Here is an 18102-nt window from a genome sequence, read left to right as displayed (position 1 = left end):
ATTTCAAGTCTTGTTTTTGGAATCCGAAATCACAGCCCCTTTACCTTTTGAAGGATGATACTTTCCAGTGTCGGCATCACCTTGATAGTATCCTATATGATAAAAGGCTAATATGGAAATGGACCAAACGGTGGAACAACTGGTCGCTATGATGCACACTGACCACCAGGGGCAGACGCTCAACACAGGAGCTGCCCCCTGGTGGTCAGTGCACTCCCACAGGGGGAGCGCTGCTCACCCAGAAGCCAGGCTCACAGCTGGTGAGCACAGTGGCAGTGGCTGGAGCCTCTCCCATCTCCATGGCAGCCTTAAGGATGTCAGACTGATGGCTTAGGCCCGCTCCCTGCGCAGGAGTGGGCCTAAGCTGTCAATTGGACATCCCCCGAGGGCTTCTGGACTGCGAGAGGGTGCAGGCTGGGCTGAGGGACCCCCCTGCCCCTGTCTCCCCAAGTGCACAAATTTTGTGCACCAGGCCTCTAGTATATTATATGAAGGTTTTTGTATGTCGACAATTGTAAACTGGTATTAAAGTATGCATAGGTAATTTGTATTCATTAAAAATTTTTTTCCGTCTGTAGATATCATTAATGGGATTGGAAATTTTAAGTGCCTTTGTGGACAGATTATCAACACGATTTAAGTCCTATGTAGCAATGGGTAAGTTAACTTTATTTATTTAAAAATCATTGTAGGCCCAGCTGGTGTGGCTCAGTGGTTGAGTGTTGACCTATGAACTAGGAGGTCACGGTTCAATTCCCAGTCAGGGCACATGCCTGCGTTGTGGGCTTGATCCCCGGTGTGAGGGGTGCATGAGGTAGCTAGCTAATCAGTGATTCTCTCTTATCATTGATGTTTCTATGTCTCTCTCCCTCTCCCTTCCTCTCTGAAATCAATAAAAATAATTTTTTTTAAATAAAATAAAAATTATTGTAGGTTTTGACATACTGGGTTTTTTTCATAGTTTTTGTTTAACAAAACTTTAAATGCAAAAAATGTAATTTTGTACAACTCGGAGATCTGCTAAGTAGCATTATAGTTTACCTGGACATAAAAAACTTGAAGCATATTCAAATAGATAAGTATATTCCTTTTGAGACAAAGAAACAGAAGCAAGAAGCTCACTAAGTATAGTGGTAATAGATTTTTACTCTATATTTTCAAAATTTTTACTATATTTTTACTCTTTTTGTAACATATTAAACTTTATAATATAACTTATAGCACCACTTTTCAAGCTTTCTATGGTGAAGGACTAGTTCTTTCCTTGCTCGTTTGTTGCAGACCAATTTTGTAAAATGCAATAAAAATAGGTTATAGCAAAATGAAATGAAAAAATACAAGGCTAAATTTGTTTTTATTAGATTTAACAAACAAAATTATTTGGTCAGATTGTTTTAAAAACTTTATTTTATAAACACTCTCAATTTTTCTTACTGCAAACAATTTGTAGACTGGTCCAGGCTACCAGCCATACTTTGAACAGCACTTACTTACAGTGTGTTTGCAAAGAAGAGCATTATAACAGTACAATGCTCTTCTTTGTGTGGTAGTTAGGATTACAGAGTTGGCTCTGACCTATTTTCTAAACCTGAGTGACCTTCATATACCTTTGGAGTGCTTTGGTGAGTGGATTTCGTTCCTATTATATAGAAACATTTAAGGGTAACCTCAGATGTTTGTTAATCTCTCCTATGGATTAAGTGAATGTCTCATAACGTATCATCACACTTATTTTTGAATTATCTTTGGTCAGCTTTTTTCTTCATGTTTTGTGTGCCATCAAATTCTGCCAGTTTCCACTTTTATTTTTATCGTCTAGCTATCCTTTCAGCAGAAGCATCTTAGTGAGTTTCCCTATCTTTATTGTTCCTTTTTAAATTAATTCCTGGTTCCAGTTCATTCTCTGTGGGGTATCTTCTGAAAAGATTTTTTTTTTTTACTACATCAGTCTCCTGCTTAAAATCCTAGGATAGGTTTTTAAATCTTTGCTCTGTGAACATGTTTTAGTTATGTATTTTCTTAAAACATATTGAATCAATGTTTAACATTAGGAAGTTTTACATAAAAAATCATATTTATGATTTGTTTATGAAAGATTGGCCAATGTGGCAACCCCGACCTTGTATTCCCACATTATTGGTTGAAGCTGTGTTGTAGCTTCCCTTTTGTCTGGATCATGAGCTTTTCAGTTCCTAAGTCCTTCCCATCTCCTCTTGTCTCCTCAAAACTGAGAATGTCAGTTATAATACAGCAAGGTGGGACTACTGTAGTTCTTAGGTCTGGTTCATTTTCTGTATTTCCCATACCTCTTTGGCTGTAGGTGTTTATGTTTGTGACCCCTGCCCTATAGTAGCTCCTATTATTAGTTGTTACAGACAGTAGTTAGACTTGAGAGTAATTCTAGGCATTACATATATCACTTATTTTTCAGACGCAAAGAGGGCCAGATGGGGTTTAATGTACTGACTGGTCACATTGAGGCAGTGGGATTAAATGAGATAATTCAGTTCTTAGTATATAATTATATCTAACGTGAAGGTTTATTATTGTCCTGGACTGCCTCTCAGACGCTATCAGAACCAGAGTCCCACAATAGCTAATTCTACAGATGTTGATGAATTTCTCTAGTGTTAACAATACATCTAAGCAAGATGAGAAGGATTTACATTGTTCCAATTGTCAGGTACTTGTGTTGCCTCATGATTAGGCTTATGATTATAATGGGGACTTCTTGTTTTATTACACAATCATTTCCTTAATTAAGCTTAAACATTGGAATGGCATCACTCCATTTGGTATAGTTGGCTTCTCACTCTAATCATTTCCTACCAAAAGGAATGTAATTTCTTTTCTCAAGTGTTGTTGAGCTTGCTTTTCAGTTATATTTTATTAGAGTCATGAATAAAGAAGTAAAAACAGCCCTAGCAGGTTTGGCTCAGTGGATAGAGCATTGCCTGTGGACTGAAGGGTCCCAGGTTTGATTCCGGCCAAGGGCACATGCCTGGGTTGCGAGCTCAATCCCCAGTAGGGGATGTGCTGGAGGCTGCCAATCAATGATTCTCATCATTTTTGTTTCTCTCTCTCTCTCTCTCTCCCTCCCTCTCCCTTCCTCTCTGAAATCAATAAAGAAATATATATATATATTTTTAAAGAAGTGAAAACAATTTGCGTACTTCATAACTTTTAACTTATGAAAACAATTACTATTTGTAATTTTGTAAAATATAGCTTATTTATTATTTTTCCTCTCTCTCTAGTTATTGTAGCTTTAATAGACAGACTGGGAGATGCCAAAGACAAAATTCGTGATGAAGCTCAGATTCTGCTCTTGAAGTTAATGGACCAAGTAGCACCACCGATGGTAGGCCTACATTTAAAATTCCTATTTTGCTAATTATTGATGAAATATCAGTAAGGATATATGGTAATCACAGCATCTCAGTCCCCAGGGGAAATGAAAGCTGAAATTTTAAACAATTAATTGTTGCTAGTGCTTTAAAGAAGTTGAAATTTAAGATTAAATATCTATATTTAACTTTTTGTTTTGTTTTTTACTCAAATGCTTTTTTAGAAAGCTAACTTGGAGATTTTAGTGACCTGACAGTATACTGATAATATTATTTTTTAGGATTTTTAGTTTTTCCTTACCTGCATTAATATAAAATGTTCAGTGCAGAAGCTTATCTTGAGAAATACTGAATGTTATGTTAATTTCTGCAATTCTTACAAAGACAGGAAGAAATTTTTTTATTTTAACAACTAGTTGCTAATTGTATAAGGTATATTGTTTATGACAGTGACCTGTATTTTATGAATACAGTAAAAAAAATTGCCCTTATGTGTAATTGTTTTGAAAGAAGCAGAAATTAGTTGACATGTACACAAACATTTAAAGAGTAGCCCATGTTAAGTAGACAAAGATCAGAATTTGCAATACACATAATGATATTACGTATTATCATGTAAAATACTGTTTAAAAATTATAATATTACATGATTCATTAAAAAACCAAGGAGTATTTCTTTGTAAAAGTAAACTGTTTTCCCAGATTGAACCAAAGTCCTTGTTAATAGTATGGTGGATATCCTTCAATCCTTGTTCAGTGGTTCAAATTTTAACTTGTTTTTGACGCTATTATCACAAATAGTACTATAGGAAACATCCTTGTACATGTATCTTTGGACATAACTGTAAGTATACATATAGAATAATGTTCCAGAGGTGGTGTTATAGAGTCAGGTTTGTTTTGTTTTGTAAGCTTCCAGGTTACCTTCTAGAAAGTTGAACAGAGAGTGAGCGAGAGAAGAGAGAAATATATTAGTAGAACTGAATACAGAGTTCAGAAAGAATAGAGCCCAAGGAAAGGTGTGTGTGTGTGTACACACTTGAATAAATTATATTTCTAAATGTGGAGAAAGAATTGATTGGGACAATTGGCCATATAGCTGGAAAATAAAGTTGGGTTTCTTTTTATACCAAACTCATGTAATTGTTTTGGATTATTTGTATAGGTTTATCTATGCTTTTTCTAAAATAAATTATAGTGGTTAGCAATAAAATGACTTGCTCAAATATGTTTCTGTATTTGGATCCAATCTTAAAAGAAGAAAAGCTTGAATTCTAAAATGTTGAAAAAGCCTGTTCCATGTGACAGTCTGTAGTAGTTGCTAGGCAACATTGGACCTTTTAAATGCTTACTGGACTATTGGACTTATAATGGTAGCATTGTTGTTGAAGATTTCTAAAGTTTAGAACAAATTCTGTCCTTGGAAATTCTAATGGTTTTGGATGTTGGACATAGTTTTTCTGAGAATAATTTAATTCTAAAGTGAAATATATGAAATAAAAAGTAAAAATGTAATTAAGATATTAAAAATTGGGTGAGAGCAACATCAGTGAAAATTTGGCTTAGAAAAACTTGTAGAGAGTGAATAGTCTAAGGAGGAAATTCATTTACCAATAAGATTGGTAAGTTTGAGAATAGATAAAATATTTTAACATGAGTAATTTAATATTTTGTTATACATGTTTACTTTTCTTTCAAATAGCACATTTGGGAACAGCTGGCTTCTGGTTTTAAGCACAAGAATTTTCGATCTCGAGAAGGCGTGTGTCTGTGTCTTATTGAAACCTTAAACATGTAAGTTTTATGATTACTGCAAACAGCCGCCTGTGTTTTTCATTTTTCTTAAAAAAGTAATATCCATTTCACAGAGCTCGAGGAGAGCTATGGAAATAAATTTTAAGTAGTTATTAACTGATCTCTAGTACAAGAGTTTTTATTTGATTTGATACCTTTGTTAATTTTTTGTTATCTTTCAGGTTGTTAATTTAAAATTATTAGTTATAAGAAGTGTTTTTCTTTTTTTTCTTTAGCATATTAATAGTTGCTCCCCAAAGTAGATGGTAATATAGCAAATATGTTTATATAACTTAGGATCTACTTCTGTTCTGGACCTAGTTTGGAACTGGTTTTCACTCAGTGGTATTTCAGATATTGTAGCCATTTCCCCACCTGGGCTTTCTAGAACAGTGGGGGTGGTTTTGAAAATCATAGACTGAACAAGACTCCCAGGTAACTGGACAGTGAATCTGGTAGCTGTGTGCAGAGTTCTGACAGCATAGATGCCACAGGGCTCAGAGCTCCACTCTGAAGAAATTGTAAAGTGTAGTTTTGTTCTCTTTCTGGATTATTTTTTTAAGTTCTGTGCAACAAGATAGGTAATATATAATAGCTTTCAACTTTTCCTGTAATGTTACTTCCTTTCCTCTAACTATACCTTCATTTATTTTCTTTTATTCCTCTATGGTCCTTTCTGCCATCTAGAGCTTGTAAGTGCATTCAGTCTGCACAACTTTTGTGTTTTTTGGCTCTCCTGTCATTTGCTTTCAACCCATGACCTCACCAAAAATTAATACGTAAATATTTTATTGGAATGCAAATTTGAGATCCAGAGTCTAAAAAAAATCACTATTTTCAAACAAAAGCTCAAATTTTCTTCAGTCATTGAGAGTTTGCCCGGTTTAAGAGTGCCATTGGTTGAACATTTTGCTCTGTTGGATCTTGTATTGACAATTTCATTGTTAGTCATGATTACTCAAGTTTGCATATTTGACATTGTTTAGAATTAGTTTTTGCTTGTGTCTCATACCTTCATGTTTTAATGATGTGTGCCCATGCTCTCTACCATATCTGTCTTATTAATATAGACAAGAAGAAAGCAGAGTATATTTGTTTACTGTTTGATTAAAACCAAATTCTCTTTATTTTTTCAAATTATATTTAGTTTTGGAGCTCAACCACTAGTCCTCAGCAAGTTGGTACCACATTTGTGTATCCTATTTGGAGATTCCAACAGTCAGGTAAAATTTTATTTACATATTTAAGTGTTGACTAATTTTTTGGCTACAGCTTCTTTGTTAGTGCTCTCAGTCGATATTATTTTTATTTTTAAATTTATCTTTATTATTGAAAGTATTACAGATGTCCCCTTTTTAGTCTATTTTAAAAAGAAAAAGAAGAAGAGAGAGGGTAGAAAGGGGTTAGTGAAGATTTCACCTCATTTTTAAAATTTAAAATCCACCAAAGTTAGTTTTTAAGAACATATATTCACTTAAGTTGCTTAAGTTTGTTAGTTGTTAGCTAGTATTAAGGATAGATTGGACTTTTAAAGCATAATCCTTTTTTTTCTTTTTCTTTTTTAATTTTCATGTCAGGATAAGTTTTTCATTGATTCTAGAGAGCGGGAGAGAGAGAAGAAATCACCCATCAGTTGCCTTTTGTACGCACCGGAACTGGGATTGATCCTGCAACGTGGGGTGTGCCCTGACTAAGGATCAAGTCCTTGACTCTTTGGTGCTTGGAACAATGCCCCAACCCACTGAGCCACACTGTCCAGGGCTCAACTATAGCTCTTGAGTCTGAAAAATTGAGTAACAAGTAACTTGGATTCCCTTCTGTGGTCCTGGGTATTAATTGTGAGAGCAGGTTGTCAGCTTCCTTTGTTTCTGAGTGGCATAACAGCGACTTTTTTGCAACAGTCAAAACCATATTTAACAGGGAATTTGTGCCAGTGGTGTATCACTTGTTAGACATTTTACTGAGCTTCATTTACTGTAGGCATAATATAGGGATATGTTCTGGATCCCATCCCTTCGAGTAGAGTTGAATCTTAGTTGTAACCTTTTTGGCACAGCCTGTGCATTTGGAAATACCCTGCATAAGGATTTCCCTGCTTTTAGTCCCTGGCTAGCTGCTCCTCTGGAGGTTTGTAAGAAGTTCTGTCTCTTCATTTGCTCTCAGACAGTGAACTCTGCAGGGAAATTAGAGCTAGCTGTCTTCCAAATTCCCGTCTTTAGGCCACATTTTTTCTCTTTTAATTGTGGTAAAATATACACAACATAAAATTTACTATTTCAACCATTTTAAAGTGTACAGTTTATTGGCATTAAGTACACTCATTGTTGTGCAGCCATCACCACCATCCATCTCCAGAACTTTTTCATTTTACCAAATAGAAACTGTCTTCCCATTAAACAGTAACTTCCCATCCCCTCCAACTCCTCAGTTCCTCACAATTATATTTTACTTTCTCTCCATAGGAATTTGACTATTCTAGGTAACTTCATAAAAGTGGAACCATATAATATTTGTACTTTTGCATCTAGCATATTTTACTTAGTATAATGTCTTCAGGGTTCATTCATGTTGCAGCATGTGTCAGAATTTCCTTTTTAAGCCCTGACCGGTTTGGCTCAGTGGATAGAGTGTCGGCCTGGGGACTGAAGGATCCCAGGTTCGATTCCATTCAAGGGCATGTACATTGGTTGCAGGCACATCCCCAGTACGGGGTGTGCAGGAGGTAGCTGATCGATGTTTCTCTCATCGATGTTTCTAACTCTCTATCCTTCTCCCTTCCTCTCTGTAAAAAATCAATAAAATATATTTTTAAAAAATAAAAGCTATAAAAAGCATGTCTTCAGTTGAGAAAAAAATATTTTAAAAAAAAAGAATTTCCTTTTTAAGACTGAATACTATTTCATTATATGTATATACCATTTTTTAAAATCCATTCATTCATGCATGGATATGTGGGTTATTTCCACTTTTTGGCTATTTTGAATAATGATATTGAGAACATTGGTGTATAAATATCTGTTTGTGCTCAGGCCCTATTCTTTTTTGTTGTTGTTAATCCTCACCCAAGAACATTTTTTCCATTGATTTTTAGAGAGAGTGGAAGGGAGGGGGAGAAGAGAAACATCAATGTGAGAGAGACATATCAATTGGTTGCCTCCCACACCTGCCCAAAGGGGACTGAGGATTGAGCCTACAACTGAGCTACATGCCCTTGAATGGAATGGAATCCACAACCCTTCAGTCTGCGGGCCGACACTAACCACTAAACCAAACTAGCTAGGATCAGGCCACATTCTTGAAAGGCAGGAAAATGTATTAACCGTGGCAATGATTTGTATTCATTATTGGCATTGCTTATACAATCTTATTACAAAAAGAAGACTTTTTAAAAGCACTTTAATAACTTTTATTTACATGTTTTTTAGATTTTTGTAAAACCTTTTACAAGGTTTCTCTAGAGTAGCGGTTCTCAACCTGTGGGTCGCCAACCTGTGGGTCCCCACCCCTTTGGGGTCCGAACGACCCTTTCACAGCGGTCGCCTAAGACCATTGGAAAACACATATATAATTACCTATTGTTTTTGTGATTAATCACTATGCTTTAATTATGTTCAATTTGTAACAATGAAAATACATCCTGCATATCAGATATTTACATTACTATTCATAACAGTAGCAAAATTACAGTTATGAAGTAGCAACGAAAATTTTATGGTTGGGGGTCACCACAAGATGAGGAACTGTATTAAAGAGTCACGGCATCAGGAAGGTTGAGAACCACTGCTCTAGAGGTTTCTTGGCATTACTCTTTAACGTGTGTTTTATTATTGTTGTTGTTGTTGTTAATAACCTTCCAGAATCTCTTAGGAGTTTAGATACTAAAACCAACTTGGAGCTTCAAGTTTGTCTTCCTGTGTAATGTTACCTTGATGTGAAGTATTTTATTGTATCTCATATTTTTTTTAAAGTTCTGAATTCTTTGGCAGGTGAGAGATGCTGCAATATTGGCTATAGTGGAGATTTATAGACATGTGGGAGAGAAAGTAAGAATGGACCTTTCTAAGAGAGGAATTCCCCCTGCTAGGTAAGTCTTACTAAATTTTTGCCATTGATTTAAAAAGTTTTAATTTTATGTGTTGAGTTGGATTCAGAGTTGGAAATGTTTTAAAATTCAAAAGATACAAGAGGATATATAGGTTATCACCACTTAAAAAGTTCTTAGCCGTAGCTGACTTGGCTCAGTGGATAGAGCATCGGCTTGCAGACCAAAGGGTCCTGGGTTCAATTCCAGTCAAGATCACATGCCCGGGGTTGCAGGCTCAATCCCCACTAGGGGGTGTGCAGGAGGCAGCCAATCAATGATTCTCTCTCATCATTGATGTTTCTTTCTCTCTCTCTCTCTCTCCCTCTCCCTTCCTCTCTGAAATCAATAAAAATAAATATTTTTTAAAAAGTAATCTTTTTGGACACTGTTTCATTATATGCGCACATGTTATTTACTTATTTAGTGAGAGAAACATTGATTGGTTGCCACAACCCCTCCCCCCTGCCCTGTATGCTCCCCAACTGGGGATCGAACCCACAACCCAGGTGTGTGCCTGATTGGGAATCTAACCCACAAACTTTTGGTGTATGGGACAAGGTTCTAACCCACTGATCCCGCCCAGCCAGGGTGTAGGTAACTATCTTTTGGTACCAGGAAGTATGGTCATAATTTGGAAGATGGTTGGAGCAAGGATTTAGTAAAAATAGTAATCCATTCATTAATTATTTTTTGAGTACCTGCTGTTGAAAGGTACTGTACAAGATACTGGCTAACAGAAAACTGTATAAGAATCAATCATTACCCTTAAAACCTAGTGAAATAAAAAAGAAGATCCTGAATCAGTAGAGTAGCAGCAATCAGGTTAACAACATTCCTCTTGAGGAGCTTCCAGTGTATCAGAACTTTTTTTATTCAAAGGTACTTTTTTCTATACTACTTCTTAGAGTTTATATTTTTATTTAAGACATTATTCCAGTTAGATTTTCTTTGTGTAATGAAATTTTAGATTTCAAGAGAGGAAGGGAGAGGAAGAGAAAAAGAGAAACATCAATGAAGAGAGAAAATTATTGATTGACTGCCTCCTGCACGCCCCCTACTGGGGATCGAGCCCACAACCCTGGGCATGTGCCCTGAGTGGAATTGAACCCAGGACCCTTCAGTCCGAAGGCCAATGCTCTATCCACTGAGTGAAACCAGCTAGGGCTTACCTTTTTATTATGGAAAATTTCAAACATATTAAACAGAATAGTACAATGAACCTTCATGTAACCCCTGCCCAGTTTCAGCAGTTAACAACTGTGGCCAGTTTTATATGTTATACCCTTACCTACTTACTTTTGTACTGTATTATTTTGAAGTAAATCCAAGTCATCATAACATTTCCTCTGTAATTATCCTATATTAGAGACACTGCGCGAAATTCGTGCAAGGGGTTTGGCCCCTGCCCCTGCCACAGCTGCCTCTGCCTCGGCCCCCGCTGCCGTGGCTTCATCTGAAAGGTCATCAGGAAGGACATCCAGTCTAATTAGGATATTACGCTTTTATTTACTATAGATAATAAAAGGGGGAGCGCTGCTCAGGCAGCGCTAGCTCATGGCTGGCAAGCGCAGCGGTGGTGGTGGGGAGCATCTCCCGCCTCCGCTGCAGGCAGGCAGTAAAGAGCGAGGGGTCCCACACTGCGAGAGGGATGTCTGACTGCCAGCTTAGACCCACTCCCCATGGGGAGTGGGCCTAAGCTGCCAGGTGGACATCTCCCAAGGGGTCCCAGACTGTGAGAGGGTGCAGGTGGGGCTGAGGGACCCCCCACCCCCACCCCAGTGCCCGAATCTCATGCACTGGGCCTCTAGTTCAATATATTTCTTAAGGGGGAAAAATATTTTTTTCAATTACAACCACAATACTATCTTCAAACCTTAAATTTCTTTATAAATAATTCTGTATAATCAAATATGCAGTCAAGGTTCAAATTTCCAGTTGTCTTTCAAATGTCATAAGTATCTATGTATTTTTGGTAGTTTGTTTGAATCAGTATCAAAATAAAGTCCAACAGTTAGTTGATATGTTTTATGCCTTTTTAAATCTTCATGTAGACCCAACATTTATTTATTTATTTTTTTGTCTTGTATTTTATTTTATGAATATGTCTAATAGTTTATCTTATAAAGTTTCCCATATTCTAGGTATTGCTAATTCTTTTCCTGTGGTGCAGTTTAACATGGTCTTCTGTCTTTATATCCTGTAAATTGGTAGTTGGATCTGGAGACTTGATTAGTTTTTTGGGAGGGGGTATTAAGAGGAGCAAAACTATTTCATAGGTGGTGGTGTGTTTTGTTATCATAAATATTACATCTGGCTATCTTTTACTATGTAAGATTTTTTCAAGTGCTAATCTTTTGGTGATAAGGTTGTCCAATAAATAAGTATTTTGCTTACTTATTCACTAATTTGCTTTCTGCTTGTAGGGCTAACAAGAATTTCATTTGAATATATTCTATATTTTAAGTGGATGAAAGAAATCATATTACCACATATATTTATGTGTGAGAGTATATGTGGGGTGGAGCAGAAGTAGTTTTACTGTCATTCACATGGAAAAGAATACAATAATAAATAATATAAGAATAAACTATGTTTTGGGTACTCACAACTGTAAACCTACTTTTGCCCCACCCTATATATATATATGTATATATGTGTTATATACATATTATAGATAATTATGTATTTAAAATTTCTTATTGACATTATTTTTCTTTTATTTTAAATTTTTATTCAAATATGACATCCATACAGAAAAGTACATAAATCATAAGTATGAAGCTCTGTAAATTATCACAAAGTCAATTCACCCATGTATTCATCATGCAGGTGAAGAAGTAGAATATTATAACATTCCAGAGGCCTCCCCAAATCCATTTTAATCCTTCCCTTTTCTCTCCTTCTGAAAAGTAACTACAATTCTGACTTCTATTACCATAGTTCAGTTTTGCCCGTTTTTAAATTTTATATAAATGGAATCATATAGTGTATACTTTTTTATATCTGGCTCCTTTCGGTTAATATTATGGTTTTGTGGGGGTTTTTTTATTGTATTTTTTTATTGATTTCAGAGAGGAAGGGAGAGGGAGGGAGAGAGAAACATCAATGATGAAAGAGAATCATTGATTGGCTGCCTTCTGCACGCCCCACATTGGGGATCAAGCCCACAACCGGGGCATGTGCCCTGACCGGGAATCAAACTGTGACCTCCTGGTTCAGAGGTCAATGTTCAGCCACTGAGCCACCCAGCCAGGCAGTTAATAATTATGTTTTTAAGATACATTTGTATTGTTGTGTTCAGCTACAGTTGTTCATTTTCATTGCCTTATAGTTTTCCAGAATGTGAGTAGGCCATATTTGATTATTCCATACTGTTGATAGACTTTTGAGTTGTTTTTTAATTTGTAACTTTATGAATAATTCTGTTCAAAGCATTCTTACACGTTTCTTTTGGTGTATGAGTATATTCGTTCTCTTGGAATATATCTGAGTGGAATTGCTGGGCCATCTATAATAATAAAAGCGCAATATGCTAATTAGACCAGATGTCCTTCCGGACAAAGCTGCAGCAGGTGGTGGCTGGGGCTGGGGCCAAGGCTCTTGCATGAATTTCGTGCATTGGGCCTCTAATAGGGTATATTTACCTTTAGTTGATATTGACAGTTCTCCAGGGTGGTTGTACCTATTTATATTCTCACTAGCACTGTTTGCAAGTTGCCATTCTACATTTTCACTGATACTTGTTACTCTTATTAATTTAGGTTTCTGGTTCATATATCCTCATGTGGTTGTAATCTGCACTTTTCTGATTACTAATAAAGAAGAGCACCATTTCAAATTTATGAGTTATTTGGGTATGTTCTCGTAAAGTGTGTTTTCAGGTCTCTTGCCCATTTTAAAAAATTGGGTGGTCTGTCATTTTATTTTATTATTTTTTAAATATATTTTGTTGATTTCAGAGAAGGGAGAGAGAGATAAAAACATTAAGGATGAGAGAGAATCTTTGATTGACTGCCTCCTGCACCCCCCCTATTGGGGATCGAGTCTGCAACCCTAGCATGTGTCCTCTGATTGACTGCCTCCTGCACCCCCCCTATTGGGGCTCGAGCCTGCAACCCTGGCATGTGTCCTCACTGTAATCAAACCCTGACCTCCTGGTTCATAGGTCGACACTCGGTCCCTGAACCACGCAGGCCCGGCATGGGTGCTCTATCATTTTAAAAAATTGATTGGTAGGACTTTTTGAAATACATTCTAGATATAAGCCCATTGTTAGCTATATATATGTTTCAGATATATTCTCCTACCCTGTCACTTGCCATTTTAGATTCTTGATGTCTCTTGGTGTGACTAGGTCTTAATTTTAATGTAGTTCTCAGTCATTTCCTTTATGATTAAACACATTTTGTGTCTGGTTTAAAAAAATCTTTGCCTTCTCTGTCGTGAAGACATTCTCTGTGTAATTGTTTTGAAGTTTTATTTATAGTTAGGTTTATTGTACACATGGGATATTTTTTTAATGGTGTGAGAGATAGAGGTTCAGATACATTTTTTCCCCATATGGATATCCACTTGACCCAGTACCACTTATTAAAAACATTTTTATTCAATGTTTGTTTTGTTATAAATTAAGTGTCCACATATGTGCTTAGGATTTTTGCGTTATGCTCAAATAAAATTGGCCTACAATATTCCTTTCTTCTTAAGTTATATTAGTAATTTTAGCCTCATAGGGATTTTATCATATGTGGGTGGCTTATACTTTAATGTCCTTACTGAAATACACCAGCAACTTATTAATCCTATTTCTTCCTGTGACTTCTCTCCTAAGTGGCTAGCCACTTGGCAGATGAAGACTCTGAGACCCAGAGTAGTGACAGCTAGTTGGTGAGAAGCTGAAGGCTTCCTGACTCTCCGTTCATAGTTCTTTCCTCTGTGTTATGCTTGTGTCAGTCTCCTCTATGATGTTTCTCTAACTAGGTGCTAGAGGATGGGAAGGACTACATAGGTACAAGGCATGTACAATTGGATTTTTCAACCACGCAGTGTGTTTTCTACTCTTTTAGCACATGACCTCATTATTTATAGGTAGTATTTTGAGTCTTCAAAATACTGGACACATTTCTGATATGAATGAATTTTGCTTTACCCATTTCTTCAGATGATTGTTCCACTAACCATTGCCCTCTTTCATCTAGCATTTATTCGCAAGAATTCAGTATAGTCAATTCAATATAATAAATTCTGTGTGATATCCTGAATATTGTAATTGTTTGAAAATTAGATTATTTTTTTCATAGTGGTCATATTCTGCTCAGTGGAGCAGTCAGAACACACACAGCATTTATCTGTTAAGTTCCTTGTTTTGTATGGGCCCAGTTTGATTTCTCTGGTTTTATGTTTCCTTAACATGGTTCTATGTACTTTTTAAGGGTGTATTGGTGACTGAGTGGATTCATTATAAAGTTGGAACTGAAGTATTTTTGATGGGTTCGAGAAATAATTTTATGATGAAACATGGGAAACTGCTTTGTGTTAAAGTTACCATTTCACAAATATGCCTACAAGTGTGGAGAGTGCTATCTGTATTTGGCTGGTTCTGTCAACTGAAGAGAGATGGGTTTTGTCTTTCTTTTCAGTAAGTGAGTTCATTGTAAAAGAGAGTTGTATAGACCTAACTAAATCCCTGGAATTGTTTTTTTCTCAGGGAGATGGTGAAAGGAATTGTTCCTCATTAAAGTGTATGTAAAACAAACAAAATGTATTCTTTATTCCCAGATTAGAAATGATATTTGCCAAATTTGATGAAGTGCAAAATTCAGGCGGTATGATTTTGAGTGTCTGCAAAGGTAAGAATAATTAAATTTTTCTGGTTCTTAAACATTTCTAAGATTATTAACAAACTTTTAGACACTAAAATATGTTTTCAAGTCAACTGTTACATCAGATTTGATTTTTTGATTTAAAACTTAGGATATAATAATAAAATCTTTATATCCTGCTGACCATTTGCACTTACTTAGAATAAGTGAAAATTAATAATAGGTGTACTCATTTGTGCAAAATGATCCTGTTCTTTTGCTTATGTTTTGTATCTTCTGGGTTGAAGATATGGTGACCTTCTTGTCCTCTACGTTTCATGCATGGAATGTGTTTTTTATTCCCATAGTAACTGTTTTACTTTGTTGTTTTTAGTAGAAATTGTGGGGTTGATAGGCTCTATTACACCTATGTGTAGACTGCCAGTGATGACACTGGTGAAGAAACACAGACGTAGGAACTTTACCAACATAATTATCTTTGGCTTCTGAGTTAGAAGTTGATGTTAGTATGTGGCGTTTATTTGATTTTGTAGTTGCTCTACTTTTTGTAAGGATACTAAGTTGTATTTGGTTTTATTGGGTACCATTTACCTAGACTTCAGTCTTTAATTATTAATTAGCCTTATGTAAAGAATATATTCTATTTCAAAAGATAGTATAGATGGTTTTTCACCTAGGGAATTAAGTTCCTATTGAAGAGAGTGTGATTAACTTAGTACTATGTAAATGATGCTGGTGAAATAATTTGGTATATAAGTTATATAGTTAAATAATAGGAAAACTAGTTTCTGAAATAATTTAGTGGGGTTTTTCCCCTCTCTGGATTAAACCAAGATTGAGCCTTGTTTTGTTGCAAGAAGGCAGGTGGAGTGAGAAATTAGTGTTAAAAAGATTGTGTCTACCCTAATCTAAACTTAGTTCTAGAAGCATAAATTGACTTCAGCACTACTGGTACTTCCCCTGACTGCCAGCTGTTTATCACTCCTCTGAATAGAAGGTGTTTTAAGTGCCTTGTCCTTATTTCCTCAGCAGTTACCTCTGTCCATTTCCATAGAAACCAGAAACAGCAGGAAGATGAAGAGTTGTTAAAATTCCTTAAATTAAGAGTTGTGTTTTCATACCATTTACAGTGCATTCTCACTTGTGTATTCCAAACTTTGTAGTTACAACTCTAAGAAGAAGAGTGTAATGGATATTATAACCTTAAAATATTTATTATTTGGTATGGTTTATTTTGAAAGTACTGTATTGTGTTTTGTGAGGTTATTTTTGTTACTATCAAAATAGAAGATTATTTTATCCCCTATTCTTTAAGTTCTCATTTCTCTTGTTTATCTCTTCATAAACAAGGAGGTTTGGGGTTAGTGTCTACCACTTATTTCTCTTAGGGGAGCCTTCAGAGGTATTTTTGTATTGGAGGTTATGCTCTGAATATTGTAAATATGGTCAAATGTGAATGTTAAAATCTGTAATACATATACAGTATATTGGAGTATAGAAATTGGTCATGATGTTTTGTTTTGTTTTAAAAAACATTTTTTATTGATTTCAGAGAGGAGGGAGAGGGAGAGAAACATCAATGATGAGAGAAAACTATTGATGGGCTGCCTCTTGCACATTCCCCACTAGGGATTGTGCGTGCAACCTGGGCATGTGCCCTAACTGGAAATTGAACTGTGACCTCCAGGTTCATAGGTCAACGCTCAATCCCTGAGCCACACCAGCCAAGCAGCCATGATATTTTTGATGAAAATATTATGCTGTCATTGAAAAATACTTTAATGGATTTGTTAATAAGGGTGGAGACTAGTAGAGGGAAGCCTGTTTATCATGTTGACTACCCTCAACCCCCTCCTTTCCCTTGTCATTATTTTCTCTCAGTGACCTAATTTAGCCCAAAGGCTTTAAATGGTAACTATTTGCTGATGATTCTTAAATGTGTAGTTCTAGCCCTCATTCAGCCTATCCCTTATGCTCTAGATTTGGTAGCCTCTGGCATCTATGACATTTCCATTTGGATGCCTAATGAGCATCCCAGACTTAGCATGTCCAAAATTGAAACCCTGTTGTCTCTTCCTTTCCTTCAAATCTGTTCTTCCCTGCTTTACCCATTTCAGTCAGTGGTACCACTATCAGCTCAGGCTAGAAATCTGATTTGACCCCTAATTAGTCCTTTACTAATTAGTCTAGCTTAATTGGTCATTTCTTCCTCTGAAATATTGATATATCCCAAAAATTTTTTTTCATCTCCACTGCTAAAACCCCACTCTAACCTAACTGGAAATTGAACTGTGACCTCCAGGTGGTACAGTAGATAGTTTTTACCTAGATTATTACATGTTACAGTTCCATGTTTGCCCTCTGGAATCTTTTTTTTTACCCAGAAGTGAGAATGATCTTAAAATTAGATCATGTCACAGCAGTGCAGAAGACAGTTAAAGATGCTGCCTCAGCAAGCCTACATTCTAGTAAGGGAGAAGAGATCATAAACAAGGAACACATGGGAATCCAGAGTGAATACAGTTGGTGATGGACAAAATACAATTACCCTTTGTTTAATGAAATTAATTTAAATTATTCCTAAAATCCTTGCTGCCAAATCAAAAGCCATTAAATGAGAAAATTATTTCCACTAATAGTATATTTCATCTCAGTCCAGGATACTTGAATAATTGTCACAGGTAGCCAAATGTATCAAACACTGAAAACAAATTTTTATAAGTAACAAATTAAATGCAAAAAATAGTTTGTACCCAAAGAATGTAATGAAGGTTTATTCAACTCCTTTTTTATTTCTGCACAATTTTCCCCCACAACATTTTTAGCCCTTTATTGGCTCATTGTTATTGTGCACTCAAACTAAAACTGTAAACTAAAAGTAATAGAACAGGCCCTGACCCATGTGGCTCAGTTGGTTGGGTGTCATCTCGTGCACTGAAAGGTTGCTGGTTTGATTTCCCTCTCAGGGCACATACTCAGGTTGTGGGCTCCATCCCCAGTAGGGGGCATGCAGGAGGCAGCCAATCGATATTTCCTTCTCACATTGATGTTTCTC

At 36.1% G+C, this 18102-nt stretch overlaps 1 protein-coding gene across 1 annotated transcript in view; it reads left to right on the top strand.

Moving 5' to 3' along the window:
* Positions 1–572: 572 nt before the first annotated feature.
* CLASP2 (cytoplasmic linker associated protein 2) overlaps positions 573–18102 on the top strand; it is a 152608-nt gene continuing 135078 nt past the window's right edge. The window contains exons 1-6 of the mRNA XM_015561252.1: positions 573–657; positions 3258–3361; positions 5050–5141; positions 6289–6364; positions 9128–9225; positions 15004–15074. Of these exons, the coding sequence (XP_015416738.1) occupies positions 588–657; positions 3258–3361; positions 5050–5141; positions 6289–6364; positions 9128–9225; positions 15004–15074 (511 nt within the window). The 5' untranslated portion in view covers positions 573–587. The remainder of the gene's footprint in view (positions 658–3257; positions 3362–5049; positions 5142–6288; positions 6365–9127; positions 9226–15003; positions 15075–18102) is intronic.

The sequence above is a fragment of the Myotis davidii genome, unplaced genomic scaffold (assembly GCF_000327345.1).
Source record: "Myotis davidii unplaced genomic scaffold, ASM32734v1 scaffold395, whole genome shotgun sequence".
Classification (NCBI taxonomy): Eukaryota; Metazoa; Chordata; class Mammalia; order Chiroptera; family Vespertilionidae; genus Myotis; species Myotis davidii.
This window is presented reverse-complemented; position numbering and strand designations above follow the sequence as displayed.